The sequence below is a fragment of the Protopterus annectens genome, chromosome 6.part1, assembly GCF_019279795.1.
Source record: "Protopterus annectens isolate FY-2018-M chromosome 6.part1, PAN1.0, whole genome shotgun sequence".
NCBI lineage: Eukaryota > Metazoa > Chordata > Ceratodontiformes > Protopteridae > Protopterus > Protopterus annectens.
This window is the reverse complement of record NC_056738.1, coordinates 330,950,660-330,972,485: the sequence shown is the minus strand read 5'-3', so window position 1 is coordinate 330,972,485 and position 21,826 is coordinate 330,950,660. Positions and strand designations below refer to the sequence as shown.

The window sequence follows — 21,826 nt, the reverse complement described above, 5'->3', positions numbered from 1 at the left end:
CATCCTGCATGGAGAAAAATGGATGAAAAGGAATCTCCAAATCCTTTACAAGTGGGAAGTGATGTGTAACTGAAGATCAGTACAAACAAGTAGAATGTATTGCATTTTAAATACAGCAAAGCAAGAGTCACAAAAAAGCTGAGGAAAACTCGGATGCTTCAGTGAAAAGGACCTGGGTGTATCATTACCTTGACCATAGACCAAGAAGTACAAACACATAAGAGTGCCAAAACCAATAAAGTGGTGTTTTGTATACTGTGAGACACAGAGAAGAGGAAGATTATATTCCACGTCTCTCGTGCATTTTGGAGACACTGCATTTGGTATAAAGGAAGGGTCTATATTAAAAGACCGAAGAGATGTTTCAGCGAACACCTCTTGGTTGACACATAATGAATGAATGCACTAAAGTGCGAACGCTCAAAACAGCGTTTTTTTTTCCCTGGGAAAGAAACCGCTAGCACACACACACACACACACACACACACACACACACACACACACACACACACACACTTTAAAACATAACAACGTGGGGAGCTTCACCCCCCACACCCTCCCTAACTAAATATACCAACTCCGATATCGCACTACAGTGAGGAAAGGGGCAAACACACAGGGATGGCCAAGCGATTTCTTTCCCAGGGAAATAAATTGCTGTTTTGAGCGTTCACACTTTAGTGCATTTGCTCATTACATGTCAACCAAGAGGTGTTCACTGAAACACCCCTTTGGTCTTTTAATACAGAACAAAAACCAAATAGAGTGATGAAAGTGAGCAATAATGACCAGGAACAACAAAAAGTTCACTCAGGAGAACCAAATAAGGGTACAGACCAAGTACCAAGAGAAGATGGATGATCTAGAAATTGCCTGGGTGGGACTCAACAAAGAAATGATGACTGACTGATTCTTCATGGCAAACTGAATAATGGCACAAGAGAGCACTCTGGGTAAATGAAGCATGATTCATACACAGGGAAGAACGAACAAGACAGCATTTAAATGAAGAGATTCATATATGGGAAGAAACGGAGGCAAAAAGCACTCGGTATAATGAAGCAGGATTCATATACCGGTAGAAAGATACAAGAAAGCACTCTAAATGAAGCATACTGATACACTGGATGCAACGGAGGTACAAAAGCACTCTGGGTAAATGGGTAAATAAGCAGGATTATACATAAGCAAAGGATACAAGAGAAGCATATAAATGAAGCATATTCATACACTGGGAAAACGGAGGTTTCAAGAGAGCACTCGGGTGAATGAAGCAAGATTCATACACTGGGAACAACGGAGGTAATTATGCAAGCTAGTTAATACAAAGCAAGGTTGTTCCAAAAAACAGAGGAGATCAAAGTTTCGCTTCTAAAACCTGCCAGAGGGTAAAGCAGGAAAATCATTTTTCAGATGCTCATCAAAGGAACAAGGGAACAAAACTTCAATAAATCAATGACACTAGAAACATTGGACAACAAGGATCAAAAAGTAGTTAACAAGTTCTTCAACTCATGTCCACAAAAGCAAAAAAAAGGTTCTATGCCAGATGCAAGAACATAGGGTGCCACAGAGGAGACCACCACAGGGACAGTGTAGAGAAGGAGCTGATAAGAAAAGTAGTAAAGCACCAACCTGATGAGATTTCCTGTCAAGGGACTGAAACACCTGAAGGTACATTGAAAAACCCAAAACAGACATCTTTTAACGCATCTTTGTCCAATGGGTAATACATAAAGGAAACTGCTTAATTCAAACCTTCTGGTGAGGGATGTAATCAGAACCACTTAGATGACTGACAAGGGAAGGTGATGGAGAGGATCCTAAAGGAAAGGGCTCCCAAAGTTCTCACTTGTAATGCTGTGCTGACACACTGAAAAAAAATCCAGAAATGCAGGAAATGAGAGAATACTGAAATCACTTCTTATTTACTTTTTCAGGGACAAGCCCTTCAAAGCCCTCCCGAATGGAGGGAAAGCCCTCATCGCCTGAACCACCACAGAGAAAAGAATTTTTCGGTTAAGTCCATCTTGAACTTAAAGTTCAAATTTCTCCCTTCAACCACATTACTGGACTTTCAAGCAGGTCTCGATATTAAATGGTTACCAAAACAAAGATTTGAGTTCTTTCTAAAGGACAGCCATCAGTCATCAGATGAACCAGAATTACAAGTTTTTCCTATAAACTTTGGAAGAAAAAGAGTGGTCAAGTTTGGTCAAGGAAATATCCAAATAAACTAGTTCACTATTGTTAAAAGAATGTGTAAAATCAAAAAAATCAGTGGTTCCTTTGAGGTATGTGAGAAATTCTAGAAATCTTTCATAGGAATCCTGCCAAAAAATAACAATATCATATCCAGGAAACGTTTATATAAACACCAACAATGGGAAAACTCACTGTTGGTAACAAATAGTTTCTCCCACCAAGACAAAACAATGTTTGCATAAGTAGGGCACATTTTGCCCCCATAGCTACCCCTCTTTCCTGTTTAAAAAATTCACCCTCAAAAAACATAAAATTGTTTTTAAGTACTGTCTCCATAAGCAACAGACAGGTGTTGAAATCATTAGAACCAAAATTACCACTCTCTCTCATGCTTTCCTCCAGCCATAAAAGACCTGTTTCATGAGGAATAGAACCAAAAAGGTCAACTATATCCAAGGTAACAAACAATAGGTTGGAATGGAAAAGTTCAGGTTTTATATGTCTCAAAAAAATCCCATGAATCCTTCAAGATGGTAATCCCCTGGTTGGAGAGGGGTTTCAATTTTACATCTAAATACTTGGCTAAGGGAGCAGTCATAGACCCCTCTGAGGAAACTATAAGTCTTAAAGGTATGTTGGAAGGATCCTTATGGACCTTCGGAATACCAAAAACTGAGGGTGTCCTGGGGTGTCTATTGTACAAAAAATTAAAAGTATCCAAATCTATAGATTCTTCCAATAACAAATCATTTAAAAGCAAAGCAATTTTAGAGTGAGCTATATTTACCTCATTAATTGAAGCCTTGGAATATTTTGAATGGAGTCTAATAGCATATCTTTCATTTTAGATTACAAGTGATAAAAATATAGTCCATTAAAACTGTACCCCCTCCTTTATCTGGTTGCATAATTCTTAAAGACATATTGTTGGTAAGTTGGTTCAGCACCAATTTCTCATCCTTTGAAAGGTTTGAATTTATCCTGTGTGTATTAATAGTTTTCCTGATCTCCCTTTCCATGATAATTTCTAAGTTTTTAAGCTGTGGGTGAAGAGTTGGGTTGTAGATACTTTTTCTCTTCAAAATGGACTGTCCATGTACAGGTTGTGAATCTGCCACCACCAAGGCCAAGTTCCTTTTATGTAAAAACAACTTCATATCAATTATAGCCTGGGGAATGTTACCTTTTCTAATAGGTATATATTTAAAACCTTTGAAAAACAATTTAAAATAATCCAGGTTAATTACTTCAGCACTATAATTAAAAATCTTATAATTACTGTATTCAAAAATATTACCGTAGTGTTTGATTCCAAAATTGGAATCTGTATTGACTAATATCTGGGATTCCCCCTGTAATAATGATGTTGATTGTAATAGACAGGTTTCTGGTTCCGAATTCTGTTGGATCTCCAGGGGAGGGGTGGAAAATCCAAAGGGTCTGGATGTTAGGGTTCTGTAAAAACTTTGTTATCTTTTAATATAGACCCATATAGGAAGGGTTACTAAAATCCCTACACAGAAAAAGATAGAAAACAACTGGAAAGCATCCAATGAAAGGCTACAAAGCCCATCAAGGGGCTAGACAAAAAGAAGTACAAGCAGCATCTGAAATTACTAGGTTGATTCACAATGGAATTCAGGACAGGAAGAATGACTGCAAGAATATAACATAGTGGTAAAATGTATTACAAAAGAAATGGGGGGGACTCGTACACAAGGACGTGGAAAGGCTACAAGATGTAAATGGGGGATTCACTTCAACCTGCTTCTACAGAAGTACTTTTACATGGAGTTACGGACTCACTGAATAACTGACCCTACTGAGTCATGAGATGTGAATCTATAGGGGGACCTTAATAGGTTATTGGGTAAATTGGGTAGATGGACAGGAAGCAGCAGCTACATATCTGATACACCTCAATAAAGATACCTGAAATTGCCTCCTTCCACCATCACATCATATTAAACATTATCCTGATTTTGAAAAGTGTCAAAAACATTATTACAATAACACCATAATGTTGTCAAAATGTTGTCATAATGTTGTCAAAAAACATGAAAATAAAGGACAAAGAATGAAGAACAAACAACAGTTAAGAGACATACAAAAGGGAGTAAAACTTCTTACCTTCGTTTTGTACCTCTTTCCACATTTCTGACATGGATATGGTCGCTCATCTGAGTGGGCTTTCATATGTTCTCGTACATGTGCAACAGTCTTGTACAGTTTGCCACACTCACCGCACTTGAAACGACGTTCACTAAAATGTGTGCTCATGTGCTTCTTCAAAAGGTACCCAGTTATAAACTCTTTTCCACAAAGCAGGCAATTAAATGGTCTGTAACCTCATAAAGGAAATGATAATTACAAATATAGATGGCAGCAAGACTTCATGACAGCCTACTTCATAGGTTACATTTGCTTAGTTAACAGTTTACAATACTAGCTATGCTTCTGGTCTATTTTATTAATGACCAGCTTATTTTCTTTTAAGCCGATTCATTTATAACTTAGTCTACAAATGTGAAAACACTGTCATCTTATGCATTACTGTGTTATTATTTAAGCAAGATGCAGCACCTTTTCTGCTAGTCACCCGACAGCATCCGGAGATCTGCATTACTTTATTTTTCTTGCTCCACAAGTGTTTGTAAATCAGTGGCAACACCAATGTAAAAAGTACCTTATTAATAGCAGAGTTTTAGTTTCCTGAGTCTTGAATGCTTGCTTACAGTGTTTTACAATACTTGCTCAATGTGGGCATTGCAATTTTCTGCTTTAATTTAAATTTTTTTTATGTATAATGCTTGGTGATCAAGCCAATACTAAGTCTGAACCAAAGTCACTGAACATAATCCAGCAGAAAACATGACTTGTGACTGCCCATCAGTATGAGATACAAGGACTATTTCACATGCACACTAAAGATTATGCTTTTATTTACATTACTTTCTAATACTCTCTTTTAAAGATATAGAAAACAATATTATAAAACTTAAAGAGCAAGTTACAGAAAACAATATTATAAAACTTAAAGAGCAAGTTATAGAAAACAATATTATAAAACTTAAAGAGCATCAGGATACACACTTACTCTTGTGATCCTTATGGTGCAGCTGACGGGTTCCTGGTGCAGAAAACACCTGATCAGAGTGAAAACAAGGATAGATGTCAGAATTACTGCCATCCACCTGAAAATAAACGTAGTTATGCAAGCTCTTTGCACAGCTTAGAAAGCATTTAACTGATCTGATTAGCATACCATGAACTGCCATTTGGGTAATGAACTTAAGAGTCTGCAGACACCTAGTCAAACCAAAAGCAGATGTCCAAGTTTAACAGTGGTAACAAAGCCCTCAACGTTACAAAACACCACCTAATGACAGGCAAGTTAAACTCTCAACATGTTGTGTTTTTATTGTTTCTCAATCATCTGACATATACAGGTACTTAACAAATCAGTACTCATTGCAACAAATTTCATTACAGGTATATGTGTGTCTGTCTCAAGTTATATGCTATATTCGTGACTGCTTTTTTTGGTCACTAATGTTGTCAATCACCTTTTATTGTTATACTCATTTCTTGCTGAATTATTTATCATTATTACTTATTGCGAATATATACTTCTCGTGTCATGATTCGCATCTCATATACTTTGTGCAAAATATGTACTGCTGAGGAAAGTTTCTTCCTGGACCTTCCCTAAAAATGGGCTAAGGCAACCCAGTTAGCAAAATACAAACAAATAATCTTCAATACAAATAACTAAAATACATTGATGCTAGCTATTCTGCAAAGCAATGCCACAGCAAAGTTCAATAAATACGACAACAAACAAGCCTTTATTTTTATTCACTTGTTAACTGGGCAAGTAGCCTGTATTATTCTAAACCACAGCCTGGGAGAAAAATGTAACAAGCTACATGAGTTTGAAAACAAGCAGTATACATGAGCACAATCAAAGACAACATCATATAAAATACACATTCAACTAAAGAACACTGAAGATTCAATACACAGCAAAACTGAATACGCTGCTGATATACATGAAACATACCGTTTTGAAAGAAATATAAGCCAACAGTCATCAGCACTCCATTACTGTGAAGTATGGATTTTTGAAAGGTGTTGAACTCAGAAATGTAGAAGGCAAATCAAACATTATGTAGGGAGGGTGCCTTGTACTCAGCAGAACCAAACACTCTCTCTTACACAGTCTGTATACATATATGTATATATTTAGATATATAGAGATAACCATTTCAAAAGTCAGGACCTGCGACAGTGAATCCTGAAACTCAGAGACTGAATGGGCAAAAATTAAAATGGACTTACATATACTAAGTCCAAGATGGTCCTTTCTAAAAATATTCCCTTTATGCCAAGGTATGTTGATCTTGGAGGTTACAGATGTTCAAGGACTCATGAGGTGTGGGAAACTTGCCCTCCTGCAAAAAAAAAAAAAAAAAAAAAAAAAAAAAAGAAATTTAAAGGAAAAAGACCGAAGTTCAAGATTCGCTCTTTTCCTGCAGTTTCTTTTTTTTTTTAAGGGCACCATATATATATATATATATATATATATATATATATATATATATATATATATATATATATATATACACACGTGTAGATGGGTCTAGGACATTAACATCAAAAAGCGTTTCCGTGTATGTGTAGTTCAAAAAAAATCTACATTTCTGCAGGGGGGCTTCATCCCCCTGTACCCCTCACACCCCCCCTACTTTATTATTCTCACTCCGAGATCGCACTACAGTGGGGAAAAGGGAATTTTTCCTTACCTGCACTACGAAACAGACACACATACACGGAAGCGCTTGTTGATGTTAAGCGCTTTTGTGTATGTGTGTTCGATGTTTTGTGATTCTGACATATGCTAGTCAAGCATCTGTCCGGATCCCATATATATAGGTTCATACTAGGCTATCTGCCCTAGGGCATTTATAAGCCTAGCCAGAGTGTGTTTGGCTTTCGCCACCCATTTTACATTAATTTTGCTATGCCCTTTTTCAAGGTTAGTATACTGTGCCTCTGTCTAACAGTGACACAGAAGTGATACCCGGGGTAAACCTACGATCTCCCATCCACTCATCAAGATTCCTCTTGAAGAGAGTCAATGAAGGACTCTGCCTAACCTGGACTGGGATTTTATTCCAGAGTGAAGGGAGCCTCTGGGTTATGAATCTGTCCCTCCAGCATGTCCTATTTATTTCAGTGCTGAGGTTCAAGTCTCTTGAGCATGTAGCTCGATGGGATTTGGATTTTCTGAGGTGCAGCATGTTCATTAATTCCGGGTTGGACATGGCTTTATACATCAGGCACAGATCGCCTCTGAGCAGGCGGTATGCCACTGAGTAGAGCTGGAGTTTCTTTAACCGGGCAGCATATGGCATCTGTTTGAGCCCTTTGATCCTCTTGGTGAGGTACTTTTGGGGTCTTTCCAGTTGCTGCAGGTGTCTGGTAAGGTACATCCCAAAAGGGGCATTGTACTCAATTATGGGCCTGATGAGGGATGAGTAGAGGCACGATGACCTCCCCTGATCTAGTTGTGAATCCTTTTATGATTAGGTGGGCTATATAAAATGTTTTTCTAACCACTTTATACGTGGTTGTCAAATGAGAGATTGCTATCAACTTGGGTCCCCAGGTCCCTAATTACTTCTTCTGTACTTAATGGATTACCACCTATGTGGTAATTTGTGGGCACTTTGTTTTTGCCAAAGGAGATGACTATACACTTTTTGGCGTTTAGCTTGAGGCCATGGCTCTGGCACCAGTTGTCTGTTTCTATGAGGCCCTTTTGGAGGATGCTTGTGTCGGCTGGAGAGTCGATTATGGTGCCCAGTTTGCAGTCATCTGCGAACTTGGTCAGCCACAGTCCTTTCATGTTGGCCTGTACCTCCGAGAAATATATACCAAACAAGAGAGTTCCCAGGACTGAGCCTTGTGGGACGCCACTTGTAACTGGTTTGGAGTCTGACATGGCTCCAGCAATTCTAACCATGTGGGTTCTGTCCTTGAGCCAGTTTGCAACCCATCTAGTGACATAGGGGTTTACATTTAAGCTGGTGAGCTTATCTATAATGCCCGAGTGGGGTATTGTATCGAAGGCTTTTGCGAGGTCCAGGTAGGCTGTGTGGACCACCTTCTCCTCGTCAATGGCCTTGGTGACTGTTTCAAAGAAATCGACCAGGTTTAAGAGGCAGGATCTGCCCTTAACAAAGCTGAACTGGGTAGGATCCAGTGTCTGTAGGTCCCCAATATCTTTATTTATGAGGTCCATGATGATCCTTTCCATAGCTTTGCAGACCAAGCTAGTCAGGCTTATGGGGCGATAGTTTCCAGGATCCGTTGAGGCACCACCTTTGTGGAGAGGGACCACTGTTGCTGCACGCCACTCTTTGGGTACATATCCTGTAGTAAGGCTGAGATTGAACAGTAGTTTTATGTTTGGGTTTAGCTCTTCTTGGAGTTCATGTAGGATGCAGCCCAGGACACCGTCTGGTCCCATTGATGCTGTGTTTTTTGCTTTGGAGAGGGCGGCTCTTACCTGAGCATCTGAGATGTCAGGGAGGCAGCACTCTGCTAGGATAGATATTTGCCCTTTTGGTGGGGAGCGGGGGGGAAGTTTGCGCTGAACCTGTCAGCTAGGGTGTTGGCAGTGTCTGTGGGTTCGGTGTATTTATTGTCATTTTGGACTAATTCTGAGCATATCTGGGAATTCCCACCCAGGTTCCTAACATAACTAATGAAAGCCTTGTGATTATCCTTAGTGTCCTGTGCAATTTTTTTCTCGAAGCTGGCCTTAGACGATTTTATGAGTGCCAGTAGTTTTTTGCTAATACTGATCAGAGATGCCTTCCCTTTTTGGGATTTTGCTCATCATGTAGTAGCTTCCTCCTTCTATTGTATAGCTTGTTTATGGCTGGGGTCCACCAGACAGGATGTCTGCCTTTGGAGGACTGGGTCTTGGTTTTATTTGGGATTGCATGATCCATGCATTCCTGAAGTTATATATATATATATATATATATATATATATATATATATATATATATATATATATATATATATATATATATATACATATATATATATATATATATATATATATATATATATATATATATATATATATATATATATATATTCACAGGTAGGTACTAGGCTATTGGCCCTAGGGCCTATATAAACCTAGCCAAAAAGGTAGCCTGGCTTTTGCCATTCAAGAAAATTATTTTCGTGTGCCACTGTCGAGCAGAGCCACAGAAGTGATCCCCGGGATGAATTTCTTATTTCCCATCCAATTATCAAGATTTTTCTTGAAGAGTGCTAATGAGGAGCTTTGTTTGATATAGATAGGTAGTTTGTTCCAGAGTATGGGGAGTCTCTGGGACAGGAATCTATCCCTCCAGCATGTTCTGTTTATTGTGGTGACCAGGTTTAGGTCCCTAGAGCATGTAGCTTGGAGGGATTGGGATTTCTTTAAGTGGAGCATGTCCAACAGCTCTGGGTTTGACATAGCTTTGTATGTTAGGCAGAGAGTTTTTTGAGACGGTCTGTGCTGGGCATTTGTTTGAGCCCGGTCATCTTTGTGAGGTACTTCTGCGGCCTATCAAGTTATAGATGTCTTGTGAGGTACATACCAAAAGGGGCGTTGTACTCTATAATGGGTCTAATGAGTGATGAGCAGAGGGGAACAATGGTCTCTTTTTTCCTGGATGAGAAATCTTTTGTGATGAGGTGTGCCACATAGAAGGATTTCCTGACTACTGTGGCGATGTGATTTATCACAGGGGAGACTACTGTCCACCTGTGTCCCAAGGTCTCTTATCACACTTTCGGTGTTAAGTAGAATACCGCCTATGTGGTAGTTCATGGGTACAGAGTTTTTACCAAAGAGGATGACAATGCACTGAAGCATTGAGCTTGAGGTCATGGCTTTGACACCAGGCATCGACTCAGTGAGGCCCTTTTGTAGAATGTCCACATTGTTAGGAGTTTCAATTATGGCTCCTAGTTTGCAGTCATCTGTGAACTTTGTTAGCCAAAGACCTTCGATGTTAGCCTGCACTTCAGAGAAGTAGATACCAAACAATAGAGGACCCAGGACTGAACCCTGTGGTACTCCACTTGTCACTGGTCTGAAGTCAGATGTGGAGTCTGCTACTTTCACAGTGTGGGTTCTGTCAGTGAGCCAGTTGGCAACCCATCTTGTGACATAGGGATTTATACCTAGTTTAGTGAGTTTATCTATAATTCCAGAGAGGGGGATGGTGTTGAAAGCCTTGGCAAGATCTAGATAGGTTGTGTGAACCACCTTACCCTCGTCTACAGCTTTGGTGACTGTTTCAAAGAAGTCTATCAGGTTTAGGAGAAATTATCTGCCTTTTACAAACCTGAACTGGGTAGGGTCCAGAGTTTGGGTAGGGTCCAGAATTTGGAGATTACCAATGTCTTTGTATATAAGTTCCATAGCCTTGCAGACCAGGCTCATCAGGCTAATGGGGCGGTAGTTCCCGGGGTCTGTGGTGGCTCCCCCTTTGTGGAGTGGGATAACCGTTGCTGTGCGCCATTCAGTGGGCACAAAGCCTGAGGTGAGGCTATGACTGAACATGGTACTTAGTTGGGGTGCCAGTTCGTTCTGTAGTTCATGTAGAACGCAGCCTGGGATGTTGTCAGGTCCCACAAATGCTGTGTTCTTGGCTTTGGAGAGTGTTGTTTTTACCTGTGCGGCCGTGATTACAGGAACTTTGCATTCTTCCAGCAAAGAGATGGGTCCTTTAGGGGGTGAGAGGGGGGGGTAAAGTTAGCACTGAACCTGTCTGCCAGGATGTTGGCAATATCAGTTGGTTCTGTATATTTAGTGCCATTGTGCTGTAACTCATAGCAGATCTGAGTGTTGCCATTGAGGTTCTTGACATAGCTATAGAGTGCTTTGTGGTTGTCTTTAGAATCAGTGGTGATTTTGTTTTCGTAACTAGCTTTGGAGGATTTTATTAGGGATCTCAGCTTCTTACTGAGGCTGACCAGGGAGTTCCTCCAAACATGGGATTTTACTCTTTTTTGCAACAGTTCCTTTCTTCTGTTGGCAGAGTTTGTTTATGGCAGGGGACCACCAAATTGGCTTCATTTTTTGGAGAATAGCATCTTGGTTCTGTTAGGGATAGCACGATCCATGCACTCGTGTAAGTGCTTATAAAGTGCATTTGTGTAACATACATGCACACCACTGCAGTACCTACAGGCATAAGTCTGTCAGTTCTGATGACTAACTATGAAACATCTCAATTATCATTTCATGACCTGTCCTGGTCTGAGTGGAGAGGTGATAAAATCAGCAAGGAAGGGAGAGTTTTATTGCTGTACTTGAATTCATCTTCAAGTGGTTGGTGAGTATCTTCATGAGGTGGACCCTGTTTTTACAAAATCTCACTAAGACAACACTGATATATATAGCATATTAACATAGACAGAAGTACGCTAAAAATAAAAAAGACAGCTGGGTTAACAAATCCTGTGATAAAAAGTGCCCGATCTTGAAATGCACAGCTGGTGCCAAGGACTGGAAAAAATGACAGTGCAGAAACCTCAAGACCTGGAAATATTCCAAGAATGGGCTAAGGCCAGGTTCAGAGTTGTAGAAGGTAATAATAGTACTCCACCAAAAAAACAGACAGGCCAAAAAAAGAGCCATAAAGATGACAGAGTGGACTACTGAGGATCAGGAAGATATTATATAGTTACTATTATGCAAGAAGCCTAGAATTTCCAGAAAGAAAATATTTAAAATGACTAAGAAAGAAGTTAGAGGAAAGAAAAACACTTCCCAGGACAACCTATCAATAGCTTCAAATGCAAATTTGTGTTCCTTAACACAACAGATCCGCCATTTGGAAAAAGAAGCGACAAAGTGTAAAAATATAAAGAACAAAACCTACAGATTTTTGAAAGGTATAAAAAAAATGGACATGTGAAAGAAAGAGAAGTCTGATATGATGCAATATTGATGCAAAAGAGAAAGTCAAACTAATCAATACAAAAAATCAGCTCCAAAGATATAGAAAATTTTGCAATACAAAAAAAAATAAGAAAACAAAGGGGAAAAGTAGAAAATAGGATTAGTAATGGAGAAGTTAAAGAAAGAGAGACAGAAGTTAAGGATTACCTGCTAAGTGAAGGACTTTGTAGAAAGTCCAACCCTGGTAATGTCACAGTATGATGGCATGATGAATCCACAAATTAAGGAGAAAAAGGTGTAACGGGAAGCATCTGATAACTTGCCACAAGAAGATACTCTGCAGTACTAAAGTTCAGTTGGAATTGTACAGTAAGGGAAGAGTAGGAAACAGTGGTAAGTCTGACGCAGTCAGTGTTATTGAGTGAAAGGCCAGAGAGTTCTCAGATGAAAAAGCAACGGATGACACAGGATTCAGCTGAAAAGAATATGCCACAGTTAGAATGCCCACAAGAAACAGAGAACAATGAATATGCCCTCAACTCAGAAGAAAATGATCTACGGCAAAAGTTGCTTGATTTAATAGAAATGGACAGACACATTAAGATCAATGAAAGAAATAGATTACAGAAAGATAATAAGACCCAAAATGATTGCAGTTTGGTAAAACAAATGAACACAATAATTAGGACTGTCCATAGAGATTCATGTGCTACAACAGAAGTAAATCGGATATATTACTGTGCAGCTAAATTAATGACCGATAAAGTCTAACCACAAAAACACACAGCATTAAGGGAAAGGAAGGGAAGAAATCAAATGTCATCATGAAAGCACTAAAACTATACAGCAATTAAGATTAATAAGTGTCATTGTTAGAATAATATAGAAGGAAGAGATTAACAAAAATACTTAGACAGACGTGATTGAAACAACACTCATTATCAGAAAAGACCAGGTTCTATCATACACTATTGCAAATAATAAACCTTAGGAATCAGAACAGATAGAAAAACGTATATGATATGCAGATAAATATAAAAGAAAACTACAAAATACATACACACAGATATTTCAAGCACGGGAATTAATGCCCTTCTAGCCTGCCAATATACCAAAACACTTTCTCCTGTAACAACTGTCCAGACTGTTCTTAAAAATATCTAAAGTAGCACTTACTTTAATGTAATTTGGTAGTCTGTTCCATTCAATAGCTGCTCACCAATTAGTACACTTCTCATTCCTACATAATCTTCTACATAGGTTGTCTGATGATTCTCTACTACTTTTTGATAACCCAAACATTCCCAGAGGTAGTTGTCTCTAAATGCCTATATACCTGAATAGATGTCCTAGTTTTCACTATTGCAGTACTCCTTATCAAAGGGATGTCCTGCGAAGGACAGCCATACATCTGGGGAAGGAGTGACGGACAAAATACTGTAACAGTGATATGGAAGGACGCAGTACAGTTGTGTAAGGAATATTACTTATCGCTGTAGTAGTATTCCTTACCAAAGGAGAGTTCAAAAGCTATTGGACAGGATAGGAGCCCTCCAAGAAACCATTAATGATGGTCCTGGCAAAACCATCTCTGGCCCCTAGAAACCACATCTAATTTGTACTGTTAAATAAAAATGTGTACAGAAGACAAAGTTTCAGCTTCCATAAGGGATCTAGCACCGAGACCCTTAAAAAAGCACCAGAAGAAGCCATTGCCCTGATGAATGAGCACAAACTGAATAAGAAATCTGCTTACCATGAAAAAAATAAAAATAAATGAACTGATTTAATGACAAGTCATTAACCACTTTAGGCATAAAGGGAGGACTGGTTTGAAGAGAAACTCTGTCTCTGTGAAAAACAGCAAATGAGGGACTGCCATGAGGGCCTGAGTTCAGAGACTCTCATGGTAGAATTAAGAGCCAGTAACAAAACAGTCTTAAATGTAAATAAGTAATAGGTCCCAAGAAAGAGTTGTTGGCTTTCTTGGAGGCCTAATATGAAGGATGTCTTTCAAAAACTGTTGATGAAAATAGTGGATTCAAAGGCACACAAGCAAAAGTGGCGACAAATAAGGTTTAACAGAGGAGTATGCCAGACCAGAATTGAGGAGCTCACAGAAAAAAGAAAGAACAGTACAGATGCCCACAGAAAAGGGGATCTGTACATACTCGTGACATCAGATATAAAAGCTTTTCCATTTAGCAACACAGGATTTTCTAGTAGTGGGTCTTCTAGCCTCCGGCAAAAACCTGAAGCATATCCTAAGAAAATTGCTTTCAAAAAGGAATCAAAACCCTATCACCCAAATAGTCAAATGTTGGGTGAGTAGAGAGGATGAATGAGAGAGTCTTTGTCCTGGGTGAGGAAATCCATCCTGCGAGGTAACATGTGATGATTTTCCCTGGTCAGGTGAAACAGAAGGAGCAACAATGCTGTCCAGACCAAAAGGGAGTCAACAACAAGATTTTGGTCCTGTACCATATTATCCTGAACAGGACACATAGATGAGCTCCCTGGTCAGCCTCAGTAAGAAGCTGAGATCCCTTATAAGATTCTCCAAAGCTAGGTACAAAAACAAAATCACCACTAATTCTAAGGACAACTGCAAAGCATTCTATAACTATGTCATGAATCTTGATGGCAACACCCAGATCTGCTCTTAGTTACAGCACAACGGCATGAAAATTACTGAACCAACTGATATTGCCAACATCCTGGCAGATAGGTTCAGTGCTAACTTTAGCCCCCCACCCCCTAAAGGGCCCATATCTATACAGGAAGAATGCAGAGTCACTGTAATCACAACTACGCAGGTAAAAGCTGTACTCTCTAAAGCCAAAAACACAGCATCCATGGGACCGGACATCCCAGGCTGCGTTTTACACAAACCTCAGAATGAACTGGCTCCCCACCTAAGCACCATGTTCAATAATAGCCTCGCATCAGGCTTTGTGTCTACTGAATGGTGCACAGCAACAGTTATCCCACTCCACAAAGGGGGAGCCACCACTGATCTCGGGAAATATCGCCCAATTAGCCTGACGAGCCTGGTCTGCAAGGCCATGGAACGTATCATCATGGAACTCATAAACAAAGACATTGGTAACTTCCAAACTCTGGATCCCACCCAGTTCAGGTTTGTGAAGGGCAGATCATGCCTCCTGAACCTGATCGACTTCTTTGAGGCAGTCACCTAAGCCGTAGATGAGGGTAAGGTGGTTCACACAGCCTATCTTGACCTCGCCAAGGCTTTCATTACCATCCCCCATTCTGGAATTATTGCTAAACTCACTAAACTAGGTATAAATCCCTATGTCGCAAGATGGGTTGCCAACTGGCTCACTGATAGAACCCACACTGTAAAAATTTCAGACTCCAAATTTGACCTCAAACCAGTGACAAGTGGAGTACCACAGGGTACAGTCCTGGGACCTCTCCTGTTTGGTATCTAATTCTTTGAAGTACAGGCTAACACAGAAGGCCTCTGACTAACGAAGTTCACAGATGACTGCAAACTAGGAGCCATAGTCAAGTCCCCAAATGATGTGGACATTCTACAGAAGGGCCTCACTGAGACAGAGGTCTAGTGTCACAGCCATGGCCTCAAGTTCAGTGCCAAAAAGTGCAGTGTCATCCCCTTTGGAAAAAACTCTGTACCCATGAACTACCACACAGGCAGCAATCTACTTACACTGAACGTGTGATAAGAGACCTTGGGACCCAGGTGGACAGCAGTCTCTCCTTTGATAGTCACATTGCCACAGTAGTCAGGAAGTCCATCTATGTGGCACACCTCATCATAAAAGGGTTCTCATCCAGGAAAAAAAAAGAGGTCATTGTTCCCCTCTACTTGACACTCATTAGACCCATTATAGAGTACAATGCCCCTTTTGGAATATACCTCACAAGACATCTACAGCAGCTGGAAAGGCCACAGAAGTACCTCACAAAGAGGATTACTGGCCTCAAACAAATGCCCTACACTGACCTTCTCAAAAAACTCCAGCTTTACTCCGTAGCATATCGCCTGCTCCGAGGTGATCTCTGCCTAACATATAAAGCTATGTCAAACCCAGAGGTGTTGGACATGCTACACCTATAGAAATCCCAATCACTCTGAGCTACACACTCTAGGGACCTAAACCTTGTCACCATAAAAAACAGGACATGCTGGAGGGATAGATTCCTGTCCCAGAGGTTTCCCATATTCTGGAACAGACTACCCATCTATGTCAAGCAAAGATCTTCATTAGCACTCTTCAAGAAAAATCTTGATGAGTGGATGGGAAATAGGAAATACAACCTGGGGATCACTTCTGTGTCTCTGCTCGACAGTGGCATAGGAAAATAACTTTCTTGGGTGGCGTAAGCCAGGGAATCTTGTTGGCTAGGCTTACGTAGGCCCTTGGGCCGATAGCCTAGTACATACCTATGAACCTATGAACAGAGGAAGAGGGGGATAGGCATACAGAAACATCCCTTTCCAAGAAAAAGACACGGTGTCTACTTTTTAAGTCAGAGGACTTGGCACCCTGGAACAGAATCTGGGAAGCTGTCTGTTCAAAGTTGAGGCAAAAAGATCTACTTGAGGAGTAACCCATCAATGGACAGTGTCCAGGAAGACCTCACATGAAGCATCCACTCGTGAGGATCTGCCACGGACCTGCTCAGACTGTCTGCCACTGAACTGTGCTTTGAGGGAATGTACACTACCTGAAAGGTCAGACAATGGCAGACAGCAAAGTCTCAAAAAAGAAGAGCCCACCTGAAAAGAAGGTATGACTTTGTGCCCCCTTGTTTGTTTATGTACCTCGTGACTGTACTGTTGTTTATGAGAACCCTTAGTGGCCCTGAAAACCAAAGAAAATGCAAAGGTTGAAGTGCCAGAATCAAAGCCCTCATCTCTTTGATGTTCATATGGTCCTTCATTTGCTGGGGAGACCTAACTCTTGAAACCTGATGTTGTTAGAAGACCCCAAACTCAGATCAGAAGCATCGGAATAAACTCCTGAGTGGTGGAAGAAGCATAAACAGGCAGGCCAGGATTTAGAGACACCCAATAAATCCATGAGAGGAACTTGTGTTTGAGACAAGGCAAGAGAGGTATGGGAATGTCCAAAGCATGACAGTGCTGCAGCCAAACTGTCGACATACCACTGAAACTTCCTCATTTGGAATCTGGTGAAAGGAACCATAGAACTGGTGGAAGCCATGAACCCCAGGGCTAGAAGAAACTCTCTTGCAGATACCACCTGTAAGGGAAGAAGGGACTGGAAATAAACTATCAAAGAGAGGACTTTCAGAGGAGGAGGAAGCAAAGCCATTACTTGCAGGGTCTGAATCCTGCAACCTACAAAAACCTGTTCCGGTGAAGGGATTAGAATACACTTTTTGAGACAGAGTGAATCCTACACTGCAAAGCAGAAGTACAGTAAAAGTGAGATTTTAAAACATGAAACTTTTTCTAAAAGGGGTGATTTACTTGGGACCACCCAGAAGGAACTTTATTCCATCATGGGATCTAAATTATGTGCTAGAAAAAATAACCTTGCCCCACCTTTGAACCTTGTGCCACAGCTTCTATAAAAAGGCTCACCTGGAAGACCACTTTTATCATAGCTGTTGCAACAGCTAGGAGAGTGTCTGAACTACAAACCATCATGTGTAAAGAACCTTTCAGTGTTTTCCACAGGGATGGGGTCACCTTTATAAGAAACCCATCTTTATGCCTAATGTGATATCAGAACTTACCAGTCTTCTTCCTAAATCACAGGACAGGGCACAGCAAGTCCTTCCATACCCTGGATGTGCACAGGCAGATCAGGTACTATCTAGACAAGACTTAAACCCCTTACAGAGCACAGCAATTACTGGTGGCTTTCACAGATGGTAAACAGGGCACACCTGTCCCTGTCTCCAAACAAACCATTTCAAAAAGGGTAGCAAACTGCATTCAAGTTCTGTTACTCACACCATGGAAAGGATTTACCAGGGTATACTAAAGCCCACTCCACCAGTCCAGTGGCAACTACCACTGCTTTCCTCAAAGGAGTCCCTACCCAGGCCATCCTAGAACTAGCCACATGGAACTCGATACACACCGTGTCATCCTGCAGAATCTTATCTCCTAGGGTCATAAAGATGAACCACCACCCAACTTTTAGCTTTGGGACTATTCCCAAGAATCAGTACTGCAACAATGACTACAAAGAATATACTACAGATGTGTCCCAATAACCATAAACTGTAGACATCTGAGTAAATCAGTGTTGCTATACATACTCCCACCCTCCAGCTCGTCTATCTGCTGACCATTTGTCTTCCCTTGCTAGGATGCAAGGCGTAGAGGAGATTTTTCCTGCAGATAGTCTATCTTATCTCCATTATCCCTCCTCCGCTGCCTCTGTTTTCCTGTCGTCTCAATTAAATTCAGACAACTGGAGAGGCTGTGCTTAGGAAGATCTGAAGATGGCAACAGTGGATGCCCTTCTTTTACCTTGATCTAGACATTCGTCTTCAAATGTCCATTGGCTAGGGATGATGTAAAGACTCTGGAAATTCAGTTGGACATGGGTTTCTGCATGGCAGGAAGACCCAAGAATCAGTAGTGCAACAATGACCCTGAGGAACATCTGATAATGTGAGTAAGAAACAGAGAACCATAAATACTTCTTAAAGAGAGCATGAATAGGAATGTAGAGATAGGCATCCTTCATGTCCAGAGACACCAGGTAGGTTTGAGGAAGCAACAGGGGGAACAGGGACTGCAGAAACAACATTTTGAATGACGGAACTATTAGAAAAGTGTTGAGAAAGGAGAGATCCAGAATGGGCCTCTAACAGCCTTCCTTCTGGGAACAAAGAACATTCTAGAATAAAACTCTTTGCCCCACTGTTAAACAGGCTTTTCAGGAGACATCCTATAAGGAGAACTCTTACCCCTTACAGGCTGCTTTTGCTAGCTACCTACATACAAAGGGAGACTTATAAGGGAAATTCCTTTGAAACTTAGAGACAGATGAAAGAAAAAACTGTTTAAAGTCATGCACAACCTTCCCTTTACATTGGAAGGTTTTGGAGAGCCCTGTAACAACAGAGCCAAACAGATTACTGAGTGCCAAAGGGATGCTCTAATAACCTGACCTAAATATCTCCAGGAAAGGATTACAAACTAAGTCAACCATCTCTGATGCAGATGCCTGAGAAGAGGCATCAGCAGCATCTGTTCTGTATTTGATAGAGTGACAAGCAATTTGTGAAGAACTCAAAAGGGAAATATCAGAAGTCTTGACTTCAGAATCAGGCATATCAGAAAAAAACACTCCCAAGTTTGGAAAGACAAGCCAACACATACCTAAGTCATACAAGTCTGGTAATGTATGGCTCTGAAAGCTAAATGGTAGAGGTATATATTTTTTCCATACCTGCCCATGCCCTTACTGTCCTCGCCAGATGGTAAAAGGTCGGAGAAAGACATTAACTTAGAGGACTTGTCAGTTGAAACAGAAATCATTGCAGGATCGGAGGGAAGCATTTTTATATAAGAACTTCTTTGAGTCTCAGGTTTCTTAGGAGGGGATGGGACTCAGGAGCCTGAACCAGAATAAAAAGTATCCAAAAGAGCTTCTAGCAAAGGAAGAACCACAGAAGGCCTTGGACTGACAATCTGTACAAGGTCATAGTATCTTTTTTTGGATTTCAGACATTTGTGAGATTTCCCCTGAAAATGTTCCATCATTTTTGTAATGGTGTCCCCAAAAGTAAGCTCATCAACAGGAGAATCAAAAGAAAGAGTGCCATCTTCCTCTCACCTCAAGACTAGAGGGGAATGGATCTGAGAAGAATATTGCTAGCATCTCTTCCCCAGAATCCAAATGTTCATCCTCAACAGAGGAATCAGAACCCCAAAGGCTTTTAGAAGGAGTAGAAAAAAAGGGAATATAGACGGTATTGACAACCAAGACCATAAGGGCCTTGAAAAAAAATGAGTAAAATCCTGCCAATCTTTATGGTGGTCTTCAGCCAGGGAAGCCACATGTTTAGACTTCTGCTTTTTTTTTAAAAGGAATCTCAGCCCTCACAAGCTTAGGAGGGTTAGACCCATGTCTGACTTCAATAATGGAACCAGACTTCTTACTTAATAATTATCTGAGGAATCCCCCTAGGCTCTTCTGATATAACCAGTTGTGACACCCTCTTCATGTCTTCAGCAGATGCAGACTCAGCCTCAGCGGACATGTGGGTTGCCAACCCCATATTGGCCCCCAAATTTGTCATGTCAGAGGAAGCGGCCATTGGAATCAACAGTTCTTGGGTTCTTTATCCAACCCTATGGAGACATCCAATAGAAGTGGGACAATAGAAGTCTCTGTGCACATCTTTTTGGACTTCTCCTTAAGTGGTGGTTGAACATCCAGATGGACAGACTCAGAAGACATAGTTCCCAGGGCTAACAACTAAAGATGTTGGTTCTCCAGATACGCCAAGGGGATGACAGTCAGCTACATAGGATCTTGGGTACAAAGGCCTTACAAACTTCACACTGAGTGAGATCATGGTCTGTGCCTAGACAGAAAAAGACACTTCTCTTGTATGTCTTTATGGGGAATCTGTCTCCCACTCTCACATTTCTCTTTTCTGCATGACATGTAAAAAAGTAACTCAACAAAAAGAAAAATAAGGAAGAGTCCCCAACAGGGTACTTATCTGCCATAGGATGGGTAGCTGCAACAATGCAGCAAACAAATGATGTACCAAATGCAAAAAAGTAGCTTTCACACTGATGGCAAAGAAGTTCAGAAGATTAAGCACTCGCTCAGCACTTATGTACCTTATACCTTGGATGCAGAACATCCATTTGACATATGGTGCTTGGAAGGCCCTATATTTTGGTATGCTGGCCGGATGTATGTCTGTCCTCAGCAGGATAACCCCTTGGTAAGGAATACTGTAACAGTGATAAGGAAGGACATCACTAGACACCAAGGACACAATTAGACACCAGGGACACAATTTAAATATTACCTTAAGTCACTAACAAAGTTAGGAGAATAATATGTTTTGCAAGTAAGTAAAAAGATTCAAACCTTGTACCTTTGGCACATGAAGCAGCTCATTAACAAGTCAGAGCTTTACTTCTCCGCACTGAGAACTTAACGCAGTAACAGGTCTTACCATCATGATGTACTTTCTAAATAATAAGTATGAAAGTCTAACACCTGGCATTACTGACAGAGCATAATGGTTCATGAGTTACAAGGAAACAGAGCAAGTATAAGAACATTCTGCAAAATCAGGGACAGTTGAGAGAGATGTGTCTGTCTTTGGGGGAGATGGCTACCATACCTAATAATGGCCATACTCAAATCTTCTGGGCAAAGCCAAGAAGAATACTAGATGACACTACGGAAACTTTTTTAAATATTACTCAGACAGTTAAGTTAATACAGCAACAGGTCTTGCATCACAACACACTTACTTAACTACAGCAGGAATGAAACTCTAATCTCTGGCATGACTAAATGTAATCATCCATGGCTTACAAGGCAAAGGGAAAGATAAGCGGCAATGTTGAGAGGGATGGATGTTTGTGTGTGCAGCACAATGAATGAGGGTGGGTACTTGTGCCAATGT

The 21,826-nt window shown here is 40.6% G+C and overlaps 1 protein-coding gene across 1 annotated transcript in view; it reads right to left on the bottom strand.

The window, feature by feature from the left end:
* E4F1 (E4F transcription factor 1) overlaps nucleotides 1-21,826 on the bottom strand; it is a 483,878-nt gene that overhangs the window by 144,767 nt on the left and 317,285 nt on the right. Inside the window, exons 9-10 of the mRNA XM_044075747.1 lie at nucleotides 5,303-5,351; nucleotides 4,336-4,553 (exon numbers count right to left, since the gene is read on the bottom strand). Coding sequence (XP_043931682.1) covers nucleotides 4,336-4,553; nucleotides 5,303-5,351 — 267 coding nt within the window. The remainder of the gene's footprint in view (nucleotides 1-4,335; nucleotides 4,554-5,302; nucleotides 5,352-21,826) is intronic.